Below are 20,959 nucleotides of genomic sequence, written 5' to 3' on the forward strand. Positions count from 1 at the left end.
TGTTAAAACATCAAAAGAGAAAAGGAAAAATGTCCTGGATCTTCTGTGTGTGTTTGCTGCATGCGTCTTAGTCCATGCTGTCTTCCTCCTACAGCCAACAGGCTTAACTCTCCTTGTTGTACACGTGCGTGTGGACACACAAACGGCATCGTCACTGTGGAGTGGAGGGTGCCTTTGAAGTGTTTACACTATTACTGGAACAAATGAGGCAAGCTTTACAGAGGGAAGCTGCTACAAAACATTTCCCTCAGAGTCACAAGTCGTATGCTCAGAAGTTACATTTGTTAGTAATTTGTTAGTAATTTTAAATAGTCAGTAGTGGGTTCAAAAGATAAACTGCTTGAACTAGAGTGATTTTAACAAAAAGAAGGCCTTCCAGTGCTCTTTGATTGACAGAAGCTTGCCGGTTTAACACAGTTCTTTTTATAAAATTCACAGGAGAATGAGAGATATGCATATGAATGGCAGAGATGCCTGGGGAGTGCCCTGGATGTGAGTATGTCACTTTTGTGGTGTTCACACGTATGGAAGTGCTGTCTCGTGCCATTCTGCCTTCTCCTGGGTTCATTGGAAGGGACGGAGGCACCCTGAGGAGAGCCCTCCCTCGATGGCCCTGTGCAAAGTGAAGCTTTCTGGGAAGTCTCCCTCCTCAGAGGCTTCTTTCACTTTCATGGTAGCAGACGCTGGCTCATTTGTCAGTTGTGCCCTGATCCGTCACTGTGTTTAAGAAACAACAAAACGATATCCTTAACTCTGCCTAAATTAAAATAATATTTAAGCTAAAGAACTTCTGCCTTTTCTCTTCCAAAGAAATGGAGGATTGTTTCTTCAAGGTTAAAATTAAATTCTCCAATTTCTTTCAGCACAGTCATATACACACATGAGTCAGTTATGCTTTTTCACACCTCCTGGCTTTTCCATTGCATTTTCTGCTAGTAGTAAATTGATTTGCAATGACTTTTCTTGATTATGTAAGGTGATGTGATTTCATTTCTTGTAGGTCATTAAGAAGGCAAATGATACCTTAAATGGAATCAGTAGTAGTTCTGTGTGCACGGAAGTAATTCAGTCAGCGCAAGGCATGGAATATTTATTAGGTGTGTTCTTTTAATTTTTCTTATTCAAAATCATGACAGTTTGCAATTTCACTTTTCCCTTATGTTAAGTAGTTCAATCTAGATCTCTCAGGCTAAATATGACTTCACTAAGTAGCATCTGCATTTGTAGATAAGACACCTAAGTCGTGGGCAGTAACAGCTATTTGACATGGGTCTCTGTGGCCAAGTTTCCCAGTCCTTGTTAGACACATAATAGCAACAACGTAAAATTACATCTGTGTTACAGGTTCACCAAAGAGTCCGGACTAGGTGAGGCATTAAAATGAAATCATTGGGGAGAAAAAGGAAAAAAAATAAAATCTTTAAAAAAAAAAAATGAAATCATTGGGTCTGCAGTCAACAGGCTCTGTTGTCTTCCTCTCTACCCCATCTGTGACGTCACAGATTCCTTACCTCCCTGGCCACCTTCAGCTGTTAAACATCCCAGTCCAATTTGAAACCTCAATCTCTGCAGTTCAGGATTCCCCTCCTCCTCAAGCCTGGTCTTGACCCGTGGCCAGAGCCACTTGGACTGCACCCTAACCTTTTTCAGATCTTTACTCAAATGTCACCTTCTCAGTGAGGCCTTCCCTGAGCTCCCTTGCTCAAAACTATCCCCTCTCCCCACGCTGGCACTTCCTGTCCCTTTCCTGCTTGGTTTTCTCCCTCACCCTGTCGCCTCTGATGTCGGATGCATTTTACGTACTGTTCTTGTCTGTCATCCGCCTCCCTCCACTGGAATGAGCCTCCAGGAAGGGAGGCATTTGGGTCAGTTTAGTTCACTGCTGTGTCTCCGACACCTAGACTAGTGCCTGGCAAATAGTAGGCACTCAGAAATATTTGCTAGATGAGTGGATACTGAGGGGAGGTGGTCTCTCCTCCCTCCTGCCCCCTCACTCTAGTTCCGCTTTCCTGCTCAGACTGGTGCAGTCCAGCTGCATAAACAGGTGTTCACCAGGTCATGGCTTGCCTGTCTTTCCTTGTAGCAGGTTTCCTAGTGTCTGTGAAAGATTATCTTAGAAGCCCCCTCACTTGGCTCAGGGTGGGCAATAATTCCTGCCCTTCCTCTGGGAAAGGAAGGAGAAGCCATGGTGCTGTATACAAGGCTGATGATGTACCCCTCTGAAGAACCCCTGGAATTCTCCCAGCCTTAGAGAGAGGCTGGGCAAGGATTGGGGATGTGTCTCTCCTTGGAATGTGGAGATCCTTGGCCCCATCATCCTTGCTTGAAGTTCAGCCATAATTCAGAGACCACAGAAGAAGAACTGTTCTGTTTCCTGTTAAGTGTATAAAACATACATGAAGGGGGGCTGGCCCTGTGGCCGAGTGGTTAAGTTCGCGCGCTCCGCTGCAGGCGGCCCAGTGTTTCGTTGGTTCGAATCCTGGGCGCGGACATGGCACTGCTCATCAGACCACGCTGAGGCAGCGTCCCACATGCCACAACTAGAAGAACCCACAACGAAGAATACACAACTATGTATCGGGGGGGCTTTGGGGAGAAAAAGGAAAAAATAAAAATCTTTAAATAAAAAAAAAAAAAAATACATGAAGCCACAGAAAAAATGTAAATCCTTGGGCATTCAGAGGAGTGAGATATTTCTTAATTACTTAGTGATGATATTGACATTCAGCTTCCTTTAAACTTTTAATATTCCCATTTTCAGCAAGTTTAGTGCTATTTCCCAAATTCAAACAGATGGACTCATAAAGAATCCAGAAAAAAAAGAAAAAGCTAATATGTTCATAATGCCTACTGTTCTACGAGTACTGTTTTAACCTTTTACAGTATTAACCCATTTAATCCCCTCAACCATCCTTTGAGGAGATATTATTATCCCAATTTTAAAGATGAGGAAACTGAGGCACAGAGAAGTTATGTGACTTGCTGAAGGTTACACAGTAAATGTTACTAGTACTCAAAGTTACTAGTAAATGGCAGATCTGGGATTTGAACCCAGGCAGTGTGGCTCTAGAGTCTATGCTCTTACCAGTAAGTTATGCTGCAGTGTTGAGAGGTGGATTGGTCCCAAGGAATGGTGAGTTCACCTCAGTCCAGATATAATCCTGTTTCCAACTAAGATACCAGCGAGCAATAATGCTGCCTTGTCTTGCTCAGCTCTTTCTTCCACTTCCAGCGCCTAACTCTGCTCTCTCACCCGGGCAGGTGTTGTTGAGGTGTACAGGGTAACGAAACGTGTGGAGCTGGGGATCAAAGCCACTGCGGTCTGCAGTGAGAAGCTCCAGCAGCTGCTCAAGGACATCGATAAAGTGTGGAATAACCTAATCGGCTTCATGTCACTTGCCACACTCACGGTAAGCCTATTAGACAAGTCAGCAGTGCTTTCCTTTCCAGAAACCTGAGCTGGAAAGCAGAGTGTGTGTTCCTGTGATGGCGCTAGGCGGATGCAGGTGCCTTCTGTATCAGGTCATGTTAAAGCAAGGAGGTAACGTTTGTGTCATTAGTTGAATAGTACCAGGTTGGCTTCTGGATACCTCCTGGGCCCGTTGTACCTAAATAAAATAAGAGTGTAGCATAACATTCACTCTGTCTACACCCTTCTTGATTCACATACATATAGGCACGTTTTGCAAAGCATTGGTTTGAGTTCCTCCCTTTGCACTTCTAGTTACTTATGTCCCCATATGTGTCCTTCTAAAAAACTGTCTCGTGCATCTTGTTGCTATCCTGTGGTTTGGTTAGCCTTTTTTACTTTTTTAGGTTTTTGGATTATTTTCATTTTTTTTCCTGTTAAGAATAGTTCTACTCTGGGGGCTGGCCCCGTGGTCGAGTGGTTAAGTTCGCGCGCTCCGCTGCAGCGGCCCAGTGTTTCGTTGGTTCGAATCCTGGGCACGGACATGGCACTGCTCATCAGACCACGCTGAGGCAGCGTCCCACATGCCACAACTAGACGGACCCACAACGAAGAATATACAACTATGTACTGGGGGCTTTGGGGAGAAAAAGGAAAAAAATAAAATCTTTAAAAAAAAAAATAAAAAAAAGAATAGTTGTACTCTGAATATCTTTAAACAAATGACTCTTTCCCCTTTTAAGGATATAGTTCTTCCAAGTCGACTTAGGAGGTCCAGGTCTGTGGGCTCTGGGTGCGTGCACGCGTCCAGCTGTGGCCCATTTATCACACGGCTTGCCAGAGCGCTCGGGCTAGTGGGCAGTGCTACTAGCAATGTATAAGTCGACCTTTCTTCACATTGTGTTCTCGCTCTTTCTGTCAATTTCTTAATTTAACAGTTGTGTAAATGATTCCCTAAAGATGTTTTTTACATTTCTTTCATTTCTTGAGAGGTTAACCAGTGTTCCAAATGATAATTTACTATTTTTATTTCCTTTATGTGTAAACTGATCATCTATCTCTTGACCATTTAACCACTGATTCAATGAAATATGGTTGTTGACATACGTATTTCATATTTGTAATAGATTTATACACACACACGTACTTGTAAGCTTATGTCAGTTATTTTTTTCTTTTGTTTCTTCCCTCTTTTTTTTTTTTTTTACATTTCATTGGGCAGAACTATTTTATTTTTATATATTCATACCTATTCAGTTTGTCTCTGATAATATCCTTTATTTCACAATAGTCAGAAATTTATCTTCCTTCCACAGCTGGAATAAATATGCTATTCCATTTTCTTTCCTTTTCTTCCTTACATTTAATTCTATGACTCAACAGGATTGCAGCCATGTGGTGGGAAGCAGTTCATATTGCACTGTACAGATAGCGAGGTAGATACCCAGCTATCCCAACAACATATCTTAAACATCAAATCTTCTCACTATTGTCATGTTGGTTTGTAATATTAAGTTCTTAAAGAATTTAAATTATTTCTAAAATCTCTATTTTGTTCCCTTGGACTGTCTTTCAATTTATGACCTAAACTCATAGAGTTTGGGTAGTTATTTTTTAAGAATACTCTTCTGACCAATACAATAAGAAATGACGTGTAAATATTTGAAAAGAAGAGATAAAATTAATTTTATTTGGTGATGTGAAATATTTCTAGAAATCTGGATTCATGAGGTTAAATTCAGTAAGTTTGGCAAAAATTCACAGCATTCTTACATATTAGCAATAGTTAAAAAATATAAGAAAAATGGAAACCTTATTTTATTAATGTATTAAATCATTTAGGCCCTGTTGCTTCTGACCAGATAGCTAGGGTTACTGGTTCATTTTTCTATCCCCTATCAATCTGTTCTGCACACCACTACCAGACAGTTCTTTCTAAAATGCAGATCTGATCACGTCACTTAAATCTGCTTGGCAATCCTGCACTAGGCTCTCTGGTCTTCAGGATCAAGTTTAAACTCCTTAACTCAGTGTGTAAGGACTTTTCTATCACTTGGACTGACCTTGCCTCTTTCTCTGTTAGACTGCTTTTCCCTCTGGACTCTGCATCATTTCCCCCAGAGGTCATTCCAAGAGCCCTGCAGTCTGAGTCAGATGCCGTTCCTTTGTGTGTCCATAGCACATTTCTGTCTGTCATAGCACTTACCACGCTTGTTGATAATTGTGTGTTCACTTGTTTCTTGCCCACTAGCTTGTGAGCTCCTTAAAAGCAGGACTGTGTCCTTTCTTTCGTTATGTTCTAACACAGTGTTTGGTGGGACTTTTTACTTTTTGTTTTATACTTTTTTGAACCTTCCAGTTTTTTTCAAACTAGATATGCATTTTTGTACCTCATAATTTTAATAACTGATTTAAATTTTTTAGATAAATGGATAAGGAAAATAAGGGAAAAATGAAAGTAGGGAAGATAAGAGAAAACCAGGAATGAAATTGTGCCACAAATGTGTACTTTTTTTTTTTTTTTGAGGAAGATTAGCCCTGAGCTAACTGCTGCCAATCCTCCTCTTTTTGCTGAGGAAAACTGGCCCTGAGCTAACACTGTGCCCATCTTCCTGTAGTTTATATGTGGGATGCCTACCACAGCATGGCTTGCCACACGGTGCCATGGCTGTACCCAGGATCCATACCAGCGAACCCCAGGCCACCGAAGAAGAAGGTGCAAGCTTAACTACTGCACCACCGGGCCAGCCCCAATGTGCACTTTTAAAATGCTTGCATTTGCTAGTGGTGAGCTGGACAGTTGACATTACCCTTCCCGGGAACTGATGTAAAGAAGACCTGATCAGATCCACGACTGACTGTTCACAACCTCACAGTAAACCCACTACTCAGGATAAGTGCAATTATTTCTGGTACTAATATCAGAAAGAAATTTCTTTTGTGGGTTCTCATAAAGAGAAAAGTAATAAAACCTACAGTATCTTCAAAAATATCCTTTCAGTAAATAAAGCAACAGATTTCATTGAGTAGTTTCTTATGAAATCTCTCCATATAGACCTAATGGCATAGCTCCAAGTACAAATTAGTGAAGGTCATTCTGTGTGGGAAATAGATTAAATGGTAAACTAGGAAAAAGTGTGGCACTGCATACTGATCATGGACTCAGGTCTTTGCTCTGTAAAGAAAACATAGAAATCAATGAGAAATATACCAACATCCCAGTAAAAATCTGAGCAAAAACATGAAGTGATTCGTAGAAGAGTAGGCATAGCTTATCAGTAAACATTAATTCAAGTTAAAACAAGACTTCATTTTTCACTCCTAATAAGCCCAGTTTTTGTGTGGTTTGTTTATTTGAATCCTAATAGCGTTGATGTGCTAAAATGTGGACTATTCCTTAGGGAATCTATTAGGAAATATGAATTGGTACCACCCTATGGAAGAGGTGTTTGGCAGTGTGTTTTCCCCCTGCCTGTGAGCTCCTTTAGGACAAGGAGCAAGACCACATTTTGTTGATCTTTTGTTCTTAATGTGAGCCCAGCGCCGGCCACTGTGTAAATACCCGGTAAAAGCTGAATGAATTAAAGGATTTACAAACATTCAGTGTGCTTGACTCAGTAATTCCACTTCTAGGAAAACTTCCTAAAGCAACAGTTCTAAATACAAACTCACAAAAAGAAGCAAGTCAAATGCACAAGTTGTTCCTTGTAAAAGTGAAAAATTGGAAATAACCCAGAAGTCCAAGCCTAGAGGATTAGCTAAATAAATTGTGTGAATCTTCATAGGGTGTTTTATGCAGCCATTTTTTAAAGGAGCACAAAGTTTGAAATAACACAGAACTGTTATTACAGGGCTGGAAGGAAATATGCCAAAATGGTAATCGGGTTGTGTTTGGGTGATGAAACCCTGGTCTTCTTAAAAAACGTTGCTAAGCTACAGCCACGAATGAAGTTGGTTGGCTAGTGTTGTGTGCGAGGGTGCCTGTGAGACTGTGGGACAGAGCAGGATGAGTTACCAGTCGCCTATCATAGAGCACTGTTAGCATTGCCGTTCATCAGAGCTTGGCTACTCAGTCTTACAAGGGTCTTACCTCAAAACCCATTTGTTCCATGTTTTTATAGCAACATGATATCTAAGGCCAAGCGTTAGGAGTCTAACTAACTAATCTAATTTACTAATTTAATTAATTTGCTAATCTAAAATCAGTATACGTCTGGGTCTCTCCTAGTTTACCCACCTTCTGCTTCCTGACCTTGTACTAATATGGACCAGATTAAGCCTGAGTATCATCATTGGCCAACTTTTACTGCGTGCTTACTGTAACTATTTATATAGATGTGGTTTACTTAGTACTCACAGTGGTCTTGAGGGTAGAGACTATTATTCTCCCCCTTTTTCAGATGAAGAAACTGAGGCACAGAGATATTGGTGAGACCCACCTGGATTCAATCTGAAAGTCAGAAGTCTGCTTTTTCAGCCTCTACACTCTGTTGCCTCCTTGAACTGGGCAAGTTGGGTGGGTAAAACCAGAGATGTGCAAAAGCCTTTTTGGGGAGAGTGGGTTGTTATTTAGCATCAAGGTTAATGAGAAGAAACACCAGGAATCTATCCTGGCAGCAACTTGATATAAGCAGTCAAGTTCTTTTCTGTACATGTTTTCCTCTATTTGTATTCCAGGACAACAGAGTAGCTTAAAAGCCTCCCCCTTTCCACTTAGATTTTTTTTTTTTGAGAGGAAGATTGTCCCTGAGCTAACATCTGTGCCAGTCTTCCTCTATTTTGTATGTAGATTGTCACCACAGCATGGCTTGATGAGCAATGTATAGGTCTGTGCCCGGGATCTGAACCCACGAACCCCTGGCTGCCAAAGCCGAGCACACAAACCCAACCACTACGCCACTGGGCCAGCCCCTCCACTTAGATTTTTTTTTTCCCTGCTTTTTCTTCCCCAAATCCCCCCAGTCCATAGTTGTGTATTTTAGCTGTGGGTCCTTCTAGTTGTGGCATGCAGGACGCTGCCTCAACATGGCCTGATGAGTGGTGCCATGTCTGCGCCCAGAATCCAAACCAGTGAAACCCTGGGCCACTGAAGCAGAGCGCGAGAACTTAACCACTTGGCCACGGGGCGGGCCCCTATTTTAAGGTTCTTGGTTTTGGTGGTAATCAGTTTTTCGTTGTAATTAATGCTTTGAAAACTAGATTTCTATACGAACTCTCAAATACAAACCCATCTCTTCTTTTCTGGTGCTGTTAGAAAAAGATGGCTATGATTGCAAAGCATATTTCTTTGCCACAAACTCTTTGAAGAAAAGGTATTAAAAAACACAAAGCGCATTAACCAAGCTCATTATGTATTAGTCCTTTTCAATCTGGGGCAAAGGATAATTAGGGAGAATCCTGGCCTGGGTTGTTGTCATGCGTTTACTTCTTTGAGGTAGCTCCTGTCAGTGGGTGAGATGGAAGCCAGTTTCATCCTTGTACATCTTCCCAAACTTCCAAGCTCCTGCGATGCTATAGCTGCTCGTGAGAAAGGCTTGCCTTCCACACTCTGATTGCCTCTCCAGACCTTTCTTTCTTTTCTTTTTTTTTTTTTTTTTGGTAAGATATATATACAGTAAACTGCAAAAATCTTAGTTATACCATTCAGTGAGTTTTGACAAATGCAAATGCATGCCGCATATAACCCATGCCCCATCAAGATTTGGAATAGTCCACCATTCCAGAGAGTTTCCTTATGTTCCTCATTTCCTCATTGTTACCACCCAACTCAGAGATAATCCCTGTTCTAATTTTTTTACACCAAGGATTAGTTTTGTTCAGACTTTTTTAAAGAAGCCATGGAATTTGATTTTGTAATTTCGAAGGAAGCCTATTGGGTTTGTCACCCATCTAACTTGCGACTGTTGCCCTGTTCACTTGTGGTGGTTCTAAGTCCCTCAGTGAGGCAAAAACGGAGGGACGTGGGAAGAGTGGCCAGGCATTCGTGCCCTCTTATTCCGGCTCCTGTTAGGAACATCCGTTTCTAGCATCCACATCTTGATGCTAGTGAGGGATTTTGCCTGACATTTTTTTAGACACCAGGTAAGGGTATAGAGATTAATTAGTCTGCACCTAGACCCCACAGAATGCACTGTACGTTGTACATGAACACCACCGAGTACTCATTTCTCTCATTACCCATGCTCTTCCAGTTATAACTGCTTTTTCACCAGGCTGGCTGTGACAGAAAAACAGTCATTCTCTGCTCAGGTATTTTTCCTGATTATACCATGTCATTTCCTCTTGATAACTGGTAGTTGTCGGTCTCTGGCACTTACTTTAATTGCCCACTGCATGAGGAATAGCATACATTCTACAGAAGGAGTAGAAGATGAGACTGTCATGAAGAAGCTTTCACTCTAAAAATAGATGCATAAGTGTCAGTGACACACAAACCAACATCTTCAATTCCATTAGAACAAAACTATACAAATTCCAAGGACTCTGGATTAGAGGCTCACAGCAGAGAACTCATTGCTGGAGAGAGGCATGATGGAGGTCGTTTGTATAGGGAGCTTTTAACTCTTTATACCATTGCTTCATTTTAGGTAGAATTTAAAGTTCCTTAATGAACCAAATTGCCAGTCTGGTTCTTTGATTCCAGTAATACTAACATAATAGTTATTGTTTATTTTGCACCTAGAACCTGCCAGACATTGCACTATATGCTTTACATTCATTCTCATTTAATCCCTGTAACAGTCCCATGAGGTCAGTAGCGTAATCCTCGTTTTCACAGGTGAAGAAATTGGGGCTCAGAGAAGATGAAACTTGCCTGAAACTGACAAATCTGGGATTTGAAAGCGCATCATCATTTAAAAATCTGTACTTTTTAGTCTCAGCTTCCAAGATGCTAAAAAAGACTGGTTTCTTCCCATGAAGACTCCATGAAATTAATCCCATCAAAAGGTGGCTGTGTCACTTTTCTCCAGTGAGAAAGTTCCAGAATGTTGGTGCCACATCGCAGTAGTGATGCTTGGGCTAGGAAAAGCAGAGCACACAGTCTGAAACTCCATAGTGTGGCTCCTTAATATTTCTTTAAGCTGCAAGTTTTATTAACAAAATTTTCTATTCCCCATTCTCTCTAGTACTCCCTTTATCCCTAGACTAAAACTCCCTCTTGTGGTAGAAGCATATCTCCTCTGGGCACAGACTGTGAAGGAACTGGTTTTTTCTAAAGAGGTAAAAATCATCTATTTTAGTGAGATGAATGTATTGTTATCTAAGGTTTTATCTCGTGGATGTGGGTTGAAGTTCAGTCGGTTTGGAACAAGAAAGACTCAGTCTTGGAAAGAAAAACGAATCCATTTTTGCCATATAAAATCTGTGACGAGAGACAAGACTCTTATTCTCCTGACCTCTAGTCAATGGAGAATCATGCAGGTTCTTTAATTCCACTGTTATCCTCAGTAGAATAAAAGTCTTTTGTCCTTCCTTTCATGAAAATGTTAAATAAGCGGTGAATTTCAGAGTATTTACTTCCTATTGCTGTGGTCTATCAGGAGAATAGTTTTTTTAAATAAATGATAGCATTTTTGCCATCTTGCCAGTCTACACAATGTTTTGGAGACGGCATCTTCATCACGTCTCTGCATGGCTGTTCTCAGTTGACAGGAGGTGGAGATGGCAGACAGAATAATGGCCCCCAACGGTGTCCATGTCCCAATCCCTAGAACCTGTGGGTTTGTTACCTTACATGGTGAAAGGGACTTTGCAGATGTGACTAAGTTATGGGTCTCTAGATGAGGAACTTACCCTAGATTATCCAGGTGGACCTAGTGTCATCATAAGGATCCTTACAAGAGGAAGGCCAGAGACTAAGAGTGAGGAAAAGCAACATGACAGTCAAAGCAGAGAGAGAAAGACTGGCAGATGCCAAGCTATTGGCTTTGAAGATGGAAGATGGGACTACCATCTAAGGAATGTGCAGGCAGGCAGTTTCTAGAAACTAGAAAAGGTAAAGAAACAGATTCTTCCCCTAGAATTTCTGGAAGGAATACAGCATTGCCAATCCACTTTAGACTTCTGATCTCCAGAACTGTAAGAGAATAAATTTATGTTGTTTTAAGCCACTAAATTTGTGCTGATTTGTTATAGCAGCCATAGGAAAAATTATTCAAAACATTGTAACAAGAATGATTACATTGTAACCCAAATGGTTACATTGTAACCCAAACCAAAAGTACAGAATTGCTTGTGGAACCTATGTGTCGATCACTCTTTATATGAGTCAGGTTAGGTTAGGTTATGCTGCAGTAACAAACAGCCCCTCCCCCATCTTTGTAATATAAAACACCAAAGCTTTATTTCTTGCTCCTGCTACATGTCCATCTCAAGTTAGAGGGCTCTCTCTGCCATGTTCTTCTCACTCAGGGGTCTGGGTTGACAGAGCCTCCACCGAATGCAACATAGCTGGTCACCATGGGAGGGTCAAGGGAACATGACAAATAGCACATTGGTCTTAAAGGCTTTCTTCCAGGAGTGACACTTGGGACTTATGCTCATAGTCTATTGACCATGGCAAGTTACACAGCCATGCCTAATTTAAGAGGACAGGGAAGGCCCATTCTACCATTTGTCTGGCAGACCGAAATGAGGATATTGGTGAAGAACACTAATTTCTACCAAACTCTTCTTCCTTAATAATGATTGTCTTGGACACCATTTTAGCAGTTTATTATTGGCTGAAGATTCAGGATTATATATCCCACTCTGACTCTAGGACTTGTCAGTGGATGCAGGTCATGTATAATTTTTTTGTCTTTACTAAATGCATGAAATATTTGCTAATTAAATGATGTTCAGTTTAAGGTGGCATGTAGAGGGCATACTTTCTTATAGAATGACAGCCGTTGATTGGTGTCACACTGTTACTATGTACTACAGCAATCCCCTCCTTATAGATGTGTATTTATAAAGGTTAATTTTATCATTTGAAAGATTCATTTGACCACAGGGTAATTTATGCAGAGCCTTATGATTTTTACCGGAGATTACAGTATGATCTTTTCATTTGCTTCCCTTATGCCTTTGATAAACAGATGTTAAAGGACTTTTTTATTAATTTGGTTTATTTCAAGATTCAGAGTTTTCCCAGATTCTAATTGTTTCTCAAATAGTCCTTATTCAGTAACATGATAAATATGTATAATGTAGATGACAGAAGTGCTACTATATTTTTAACCTCTTCAAAAAGCTTGTTAGATTTTATTTGTCAAAGTGAATAATTGCGATAATCATTTAGAGTATTGTACCCTTTCCAGAATACTTTTTATATATCTGTGAAGGTCCCAACACCAACTGAGGGAGGGAAGGAGGGCAAGTGACAGTGTTACCATTTTACAGATGACAGAATTGGACAGCAAACATGTGATAGTGCCACCTGCTTCTAGATTTGACCAAAATGGCCATGATTGCACTAAAAAAGAAAAAAGAAGAATTATTCTCTGTCTGGGCTAAGGCCTGGTAGGTTTACTTCAGTCCCCTTGATCAGAGTCCTCGTGCACACAGCTGAAACCATCCGCGTCCCCTTTTCTTCTCTGAGAACGTTCGCTCCTTCCTTCCCTAGGTGTGATCTGAATGGATAGCTCAGGTTAGTTTAAGAAAGATTTGTGGCGCTAGTACATGGTTCATTATTTCAAATTAGGGATGGGAAACATCATATATAATGTACACATTTTTCTAGGCAGAAGCCTTTTTTTTTTTTTAAGATTGGCACATCTGAATTGAGCTGCACCTGAGCCAACATCTGTTCCCAATCTTCTTTTTTTTCCCTCCTTCTTCTCCCCAAAGCCCCCCAGTACATAGTTGTATGTTCTAGTTACGAGTGCCTCTGGTTGTGCTGTCTGGGACGCCGCCTCAGCATGGCTTGATGAGCAGTAGCATGTCCATGCCCGGGATCCAAACCAGCAAAACCTTGGGCTGCCAAAGTGGAGTGCATGAACTTAACCACTCAGCCATGGGGCCAGCCCCAGAAGCCATTTTTTTTTTTCTGGGGAAGGATAATACAGTACAATTTTTCACATGCAAAAACAGTATAGTAACTCCTCAGTGGTTCAGCCTAAAATAACTATAGAAAATGTAGCTATTATTTTGGCAGGAATTTGCCATCATCCTGGGTCACCTCAGCACCCATGAGGAAAACCAGCCAGCGCACCAGGCTCCCAGATCCTTGACCATCTGGACTCCAGGACCCTTCTCCCCATCTCCCTTCAGCCACCCACTTGCATGACCACATCAGACCGCAAGGCCTGTGCAATCTTAAATTCAGACATCTTTCTGAGCCCAAAGTGGTAACCCTCCAACTTTCTCACACGTCACTTGGGCTGCTCTTGTTTTTGGTGCTCAAGACAGGACAATTGTTTGACCCTTTTACTTTGTACCTTTCAACTCCCTTCCATCTTCACTTCCTTTCCCGCCTGCTTAGTCCTTAGCTTTTGAGGTTATTTATGTCTGTCCTACGACAAGTACTGTCCTGGTTTGCTCAGAGATTTCCTCAGAGCTAAAACCAGAACAGTCTTGCACAAACCGGGAAGTTGCTCTCCCTAGTCTGTTATATCCATATGTGGAAATACTACACTATGGAACTGCAGGCATCTCTTCCCAACTCCATGTTCAGTGACCTCACGCTGGTAGCTTGAAATCAACCATGGTGGGACTATTTATACCATGGAAATCAGCAAATGCTACAAATCAGGGCTTGATTTTGTTGATTGTCTAGACTTAAGAAGATGATAGAGAATGTTAATGCAGATTAAACTTAAAAGTATGCTGTGTCTGTAGCCATTGTATTGTGAATAGAGCAAAAAGTTAAGGAAATAGTCTCCAGTATTTGAGAACTATTATCTGATTCAGCAAAGAAGTCACTCACATCTTTGACAGACGAGTGAAGTTCTGAAATCTGTCTTGTTTGGTCTTAGTCCTTAACATGAAAACATCAACATTCAGGTCAGAACTACACTCTTTCAAGAAAGCAAGCAGGGACCGGCCCGGTGGTGCAGCGGTTAAGTGCGCACATTCCGCTTCGGCGGTCCAGGGTTCGCCGATGCCGACATAGCACCACTTGGCACACCATGGTGTGGTAGGCATCCCACATATAAAGTAGAGGAAGATGGGCACGGATGTTAGCTCAGGGACAGTCTTCCTCAGCAAAAAGAGGAGGATTGGCAACAGATGTTAGCTCAGGGCTAATCTTCCTCCAAAAAAAGCAAGCATGTAGGTTGACTATGGATCCAAGAGTTGGGCAAAAATCAAATCATTCTGTGAGAATTAGGAAACTATATGGAATTTGCAGTAAGGATGATTGCATATTTTATTATTTGTAAATTCTGTGCTACACATCCTTCATGTCAGTTTTAAAGTTTACGCTAAACTTAGATGTGTGTGTTCGTATATATGTATTGGTTGTATGCACATACTTTTTCCTCTTTGGAAAATCAGTTCTTGATGGTGGGGGCCGGGGGTGATTTTGCCCCCAAATTGGCCAGGGATCCTGCTAAACATTCCACAGTGCAGAAGGCAGGCCCCACAAGAAAGAATTATCCAGCTTAAAATGTCAGTGGTGCCAAGTTTGAGAAACTCTGCTCTAGGGCATATATAAGCAAAATAAATTGGTTTAAGTATATCAGATTTTTTCGCATTAAAAATCTAACTCTTCTGAATCATTTTTTTGCTTTGAGTTTTTTTTTTTTTTGGTTTGGTTATTCAAGTGTTTTTCTGAATTGAGGAATAACTTACATACAATGAAATGCACAGATCTTAAATGAATAGTTGGATCAGTTTTGACAAATGCATACAGCCACGTAGCCCACAACTCATCCATATATGGAGTATTTTCATCACCTCCTAAACTTCCCTCTTGCCCCTTGCCAGTCAATCCTGTGATCTCATTCCAAATAGAACCATGGATCTATTTTCCATAGATTTCCATCACCATAGATTTATCTGTTGTAGAACTTTGTATAAATGAAATTATGTAGTATATATGTTCTTGTGTCTGGCTTCCTAACGTATTAAAAATTCATCTATGTTGTATCAGTTTGACCCCTTGCATCAGTGTGTAATATTCATTGTATTAATATACCTTGGTTTTTAAATCCATTTTCTTGTTTATAGACAACATGCTATTTCCAGTTTTGGCTAATACGAATAGAGCCACTATGAACACATTCTGTATGAGACTTTTGTTAACGTAGGTTTTCATTTCTTTTGGATAAATATCTAGGATAGGAATTGCAAGCTCATATAATAAATGTATTTTGTGTGTATGTGTGTGTGTGTGTTTGAGGAAGATTGGCCCTGAGCTAACATCTGTTGCCAATCTTCTTCTTTTTGCTTGAGGAAGATTGTTGCTGGGCTAACATCCATGCCAGTCTTCCTCTGTTTTATGTGGGATGCCGCCACAGTGTGGCTTGACGAGCGGTGCTAGGTCTGTGCCTGGGATCTGAACCTGCAAACCCCAGACCACTGATGCAGAATGTGTGAACTTAACCACTGTAACACCAAGTCAGCTCCATAAATGTACATTTTAACTTTTAAGAAATGAATGGCTTTCCAAAGTTGGGACCTGCCCTTTTAATCATTGGGTTACACTCTCCATGTTTCATAGGTTTACTGTAAGGAATTAAATAATGTATGTAAAGAGCTTAGTGTAGTGCTTAGCACAAGTAAGGGCTTAAGTTATCAGCTGCTGTCGTAGTCACTGTCTATAGCTGATGACTTCCAAGTCTCTCCCTCTTGAGCGCTGGGCCTGGATCTCCACCTGCCTGCTTGTACAACATCAGAACTTGGCTGTCCACAGGCAGCTCCAGTTCAGCTTGTACCAAACTGAGCTCTTCTCCCCGGTCTCCATCTCCAAACTTGGTTCTCCTCTCATGTGCCCAAGCCTCTCCCCTAGCAGATGCCCCAGGCCTGTTGATTCTACTGCCTTCATAGCTCTTTCATGTGTCCATTTCTCTCCATTCCCCACTGTTGCTGCCTTGGTTCTGACCTTCAGTATGTGTCTCCTGGATCACTACAACAGCCGTGTAACTGAGGCCTATACCTGAGGATTGCACTCCCAATTCATCGCCTACACTGCAACTATGGAATCTGTCCATAAGACATGCCTGATCCTGTCATGATCCAGTTAGAACCCTTAATGGCTTTCCAGGATAAAGTCTCACCCCTCATATTCCTTCCAAGGCCTTCATGCCCCAGTTTCATCCCCTACCTCCTTTCCTAAGCTTGCATTTCTTCCTATACCCGATCTTCTGCTCAGAGGCCTTTGCCTGTGCTGCTTGTTTGATGGAGAATAAATATCCTGCCCTCCCCGCCCAGCCTGCCCCATTGCCTTCGCTTAGCATACACCCATCAGGACTCAGCCAGGATGTGTCTCAGTTCTAGGAAGCATTCTCTGCCATCAGGCTCCTTTCCTTCCTGTTGGCTTGAGGTGAGTACCTCCCGCTCCCTGCCCCATGTGCCCTGGCACTCGGGACTTACTCCTAATATGGCTCTCACGGCACTGTGTTGCCCAGTACCCACCTGGCCCCCACCCTGGACTGTGAATTCTCAGAGGACAGGCCACTTTTTTCACTCAAGCTAGCATCCCCAGCACGTAGAACCCAGCAGGTAGGTACTCAGTAAACATGTGGGAAATTGATTAATTGTATTGGTGGTAATAGACTTTGCTTAATTTGCTGCTCGAGCTTTTGCAGATGAGTGATCAGAGTGAAGCCAAGAGCATTTGGAATTGCTGGATTCTTACCCATTTGTCTTGTCCTCACAGCCAGATGAAAATTCACTGGATTTTTCCTCTTGTATGCTACGGCCTGGGATTAAAAATGCTCAGGAACTTGCTTGTGGGGTGTGCCTTTTAAACGTGGACTCGAGGAGCCGGGTAAGTCACACACCTTCCCTTTGCAGATGGCAGAGCCCTTCCCTAATAGGAGCTGGGGAACAGCCCCCTCTAGCCCTTTGCACTGCAAGGGCTGTGACCGGAGGCAGGGATTTGACGAAGCTCTGAACTCTGACCACAGGAGCAGATGCATTCTTTCAAAAGGGCAGTGGGGGACGCTGTCGAGGGAACGGATGCAGATCTTGCCTTTGGAATGAGCATGCTGTTCGCATTGGGCCCGCAGCACCCTGTGCCTGGTGGGGTGGTAAAGAGAAGAGGCTAACCTGATGTGTTTGGAGGCAAGAGGCCCTGTTCTGGGAATTTTGTTGACGTTATGGTTTCAACATTATTTCAGAAAGAAGAGAAGCCTGCAGAAGAACATCCTAAAAAAGTATGAACCAGTTACACATTTTCTTAGCATCTCCATCTTAATTTTGAGTGTGGAAGGCAAATCCGATGACTCCACTGCCATCCTGAACCGTTCCAATCATGAATCCTTTACTGAGTCATTTTCCTTCCCATAACGTTTGATTTAATCAACTAACGTGTCTGTGCGGGTCCGCTTCTGTCTTGTTTGCATGCTTGTGTCTCATAATTGGCTTCTGGTGTTGTGGTTCTTTTTCTCTGTCATAAACAGGGTAATAGAATGAGCACCTTCTGAAGACTGGGAGTTGTAGTGACGCAGAATGAGCTCAAAGAGCTGCAGGATTTGGCTATTATCAGACAAAAACAAATTGTTTGGGATTTAAAGTTTTGTTTTATTTATTTACTTATAGTGCTTTAGAAAACACCCAGGAAGTGGTTGAGGTTAGGACGGGCTGGTTGTAACTTACTGTAAGCATTTGTTGTTAGTGCTGCCCAGTCAATTCCGACTCCTAGCACCGCTGTGTGCACAAGAGTGGAACCCGGCCCGGTCTTTTTGCGCCATCTCTCAGCTTCCAGCACCATATCAAACAATGCTCTGCTGCTATTCTTTGGCTATTTCCTGGCCAATTTTTTGGGAAGTGGGTGGCCAGGTCCTTCTTCCTAGTCTGTCTTACTCTGGAAGCTCTGCTGAAACCTGTTCACAGTGGGTGACCCTGCTGGTATTTGAAATAGCAGTGACATAGCTTTCAGCGTCACAGCGGCACGCAGCCAGCAGTGTAAGACAACTGACAGACGGGTGGTGTAGTTCTCGGACTGGGAAATGAAGCCAGGCCACAGCAGTGAGAGCACTGAATCTTAACCACTAGGCCACCAGGGCTGGCTACCTATAAGCATTATGTCCTCATCTGGAAGTAACTCTTATGTGTTCAATATCTTTTTATATATATATATATATATATATAAAAACCCTACACCTATTTGGACTTTTTAATTATGTCAATTCAGTTATCAGCTCCCAATGACATTAGACTCTTAAGAGATTTTTTCTTTGTAAGATTGGCACCTAACGTCTGTTGCCAATCTTCCTTCTTTCTTTTTTTTTGTTTTCCTCTTCTCCCCAAAGCCTCCCAGTACACAGTTGTGTATTCTAGTTGTAGGTCCTTCTGGCTCTGCTGTGTGGGGTGCTGCCCCAGCATGGCCTGACAAGCGGTGTTAGCTCCACGCCAGGGATCCAAACCAGGGAAACCCTGGGCCGCCAAAGCAGAGCACACAAAGCCAACCATTCAGCCACGGGCGGCCCGACCCTAAGAGATTTCTAATCTTTTGTTTTCTTTCATGATAGGACTGCAGTCAGCCACAGAAATTTAAGGGATTGTCAAAGGCCAGCCTTAGGGGAAGGGCGCCCTTCAGCACAATGAGGGGTAAAAATTATCCCCAGCCCTTGGCCATTTTAGTTCCTCATGTGATGTCCCCCCAGCCCCCCATAGCCTCTGGCTGCCTTTTCTGTGAAAGATTTGGCCTCCTTTTGCTGAAACTGGGTTTGATGGTAAAGATTTTTTTATACCTTTAATTAGCAGTGAAAACCTTTCTGCCTTGAATTCCTAGAGCCACCTGCTCAGCTTTTGTGTGTGTGCACATTTGGCCTCAGCCTCCGTGACCTGGAGAGGTGTACGTGCTGGTTGCTGATCAGCTCTTAGCGCAGAAGCCTGACTTGCCCCACATCTCTCTTTGTTTCTGGCAGGCATTCAACTCAGAAACAGACAGTTTCAAGCTGGCATATGGAGGACACCAGTATCACGCCAGCTGTGCCAACTTCTGGATCAACTGTGTTGAACCAAAACCTCCTGGCCTTATCCTTCCTGATTTGCTCTGAAAAGTTCCTCTGTGAAGTACCAACTGGCTTTTTTTCTGTCCCACGCCATTGGGTGACAGGGACCAATAAACAGAATGCGAGTACTGCAAAGTTCACCTCCGTGAAGCTCCATGAAGAATTCCCTAAGAGGCAGAGGGAGAGAAAAGCTGCGGAAAGCTCCCTGTCATTCCTGCAGATGAGCTTTGTCCCTAGTTCCCGCTGCCAGTCTTTGGGATTTGAGGTAAAGTTGCCCTACCAAACTGCATGTGGCACCGAAAGTTTGCTAGCTTATCTCTAGTTCTCTTAAGATGTTTTACAATATGGACCACAGTTTTCCTTATCTAAGGAATAAATCGCTGCTGCAGTGTTGAAGCTGTGAAGAATTGACATTTGAAGAAAAATAAATTATCGTAGGACTGGAATTGGCAAGAATGTTTCGAGCCAGTGTTTGTTTATATCTAGAACACTTACTGTCCTGTGAAGTAGAATGTTTGTCAATATCTGAAATGAATAAAAAGGGGAAATTGTGATTAAACTGACGTTCTGTCTTTTTATAGAAAACATTCTGCTCATCTCCACTGGACAGTGGCAGGTAGGTGAGAGCAGATTTACCAGCTTTGTTGTCGCTAAACAAGTTCTCTACTCCTTTCATTCATTTCTAAAACTATCAACTTTCAAGACGACTTTTCCTTGACACACGCCTGGGCTCTTTGCAGTGAAGAAGGTTCGTTTTGACAGAGGCCCAAATCCTTATGTATCTGGACAAATAGCCTTCCCCTCAGGAAGCTTCACTGAAAACCTTGTTTGACCTCACACACAGACTGTGAACATGGTATTTTTTTCAGACAAGATTTAGAAAGGCAGCTGAATGAAATCTCTGTGGAGTGGCCTCTGTCCAAATTTCCAGAAATGACCACATAGGGACCAATACTGCTGTATCTGTATGAGAGACCTGAAAATTAATTCAGTGTTAGAAGGTGGAGTTCCTGGCCTAGTGAGAATGGGAAAAACGTGTATTTATGGTAGAAGTACATGACTTAGAAGCATTGGAAGAAAATTGTTGTTTTTGAACAATTTTGAACACGGTCTCTGGTGTTGGGAATTTTCTTTGCCACTTAAACTGAATGCGTAAAATCAGAAAAAAAAGCCAAGTGGTTACAGACTGTGTTATTCCTGGGAAGAACATGCCAATCTAGGACACACATTCCTCTGAATCTTTGATTACATGCTTGATGAAGAGATTTCGAATCTTGTCTGTTTCGCTTAGTGTGACTTAGGCTGTCTGACCTACACTGTTTTATTCGTAAACTGAAGAAGTTGTTTTGTCTATGTAATTGCTACTTTACATAATTAGATTATGTTTCCTTCTCAGGGCAAAGTTTGAGGAAATTCAGTTTTGTTCCATTTTACAGCTTTCCCC

The 20,959-nt window shown here is 42.1% G+C and overlaps 1 protein-coding gene across 11 annotated transcripts in view; it reads left to right on the forward strand.

The window, feature by feature from the left end:
* Nucleotides 1-20,074, forward strand: part of SYNRG (synergin gamma) — an 84,288-nt gene extending 64,214 nt beyond the window's left edge. For 9 of the 11 annotated variants that reach the window (XM_046675214.1, XM_046675220.1, XM_046675221.1 and 6 more), the window contains 6 exons: nt 439-492; nt 1,001-1,097; nt 3,262-3,410; nt 17,214-17,324; nt 17,677-17,712; nt 19,429-20,074. In XM_046675214.1, coding sequence (XP_046531170.1) covers nt 439-492; nt 1,001-1,097; nt 3,262-3,410; nt 17,214-17,324; nt 17,677-17,712; nt 19,429-19,560 — 579 coding nt within the window. In that variant the 3' untranslated portion in view covers nt 19,561-20,074. The remainder of the gene's footprint in view (nt 1-438; nt 493-1,000; nt 1,098-3,261; nt 3,411-17,213; nt 17,325-17,676; nt 17,713-19,428) is intronic. The other 2 variants (XM_046675219.1, XM_046675222.1) reach the window with 1 other exon arrangement.
* Nucleotides 20,075-20,959: the final 885 nt, after the last annotated feature.

Source organism: Equus quagga, chromosome 11, assembly GCF_021613505.1.
Source record: "Equus quagga isolate Etosha38 chromosome 11, UCLA_HA_Equagga_1.0, whole genome shotgun sequence".
NCBI lineage: Eukaryota > Metazoa > Chordata > Mammalia > Perissodactyla > Equidae > Equus > Equus quagga.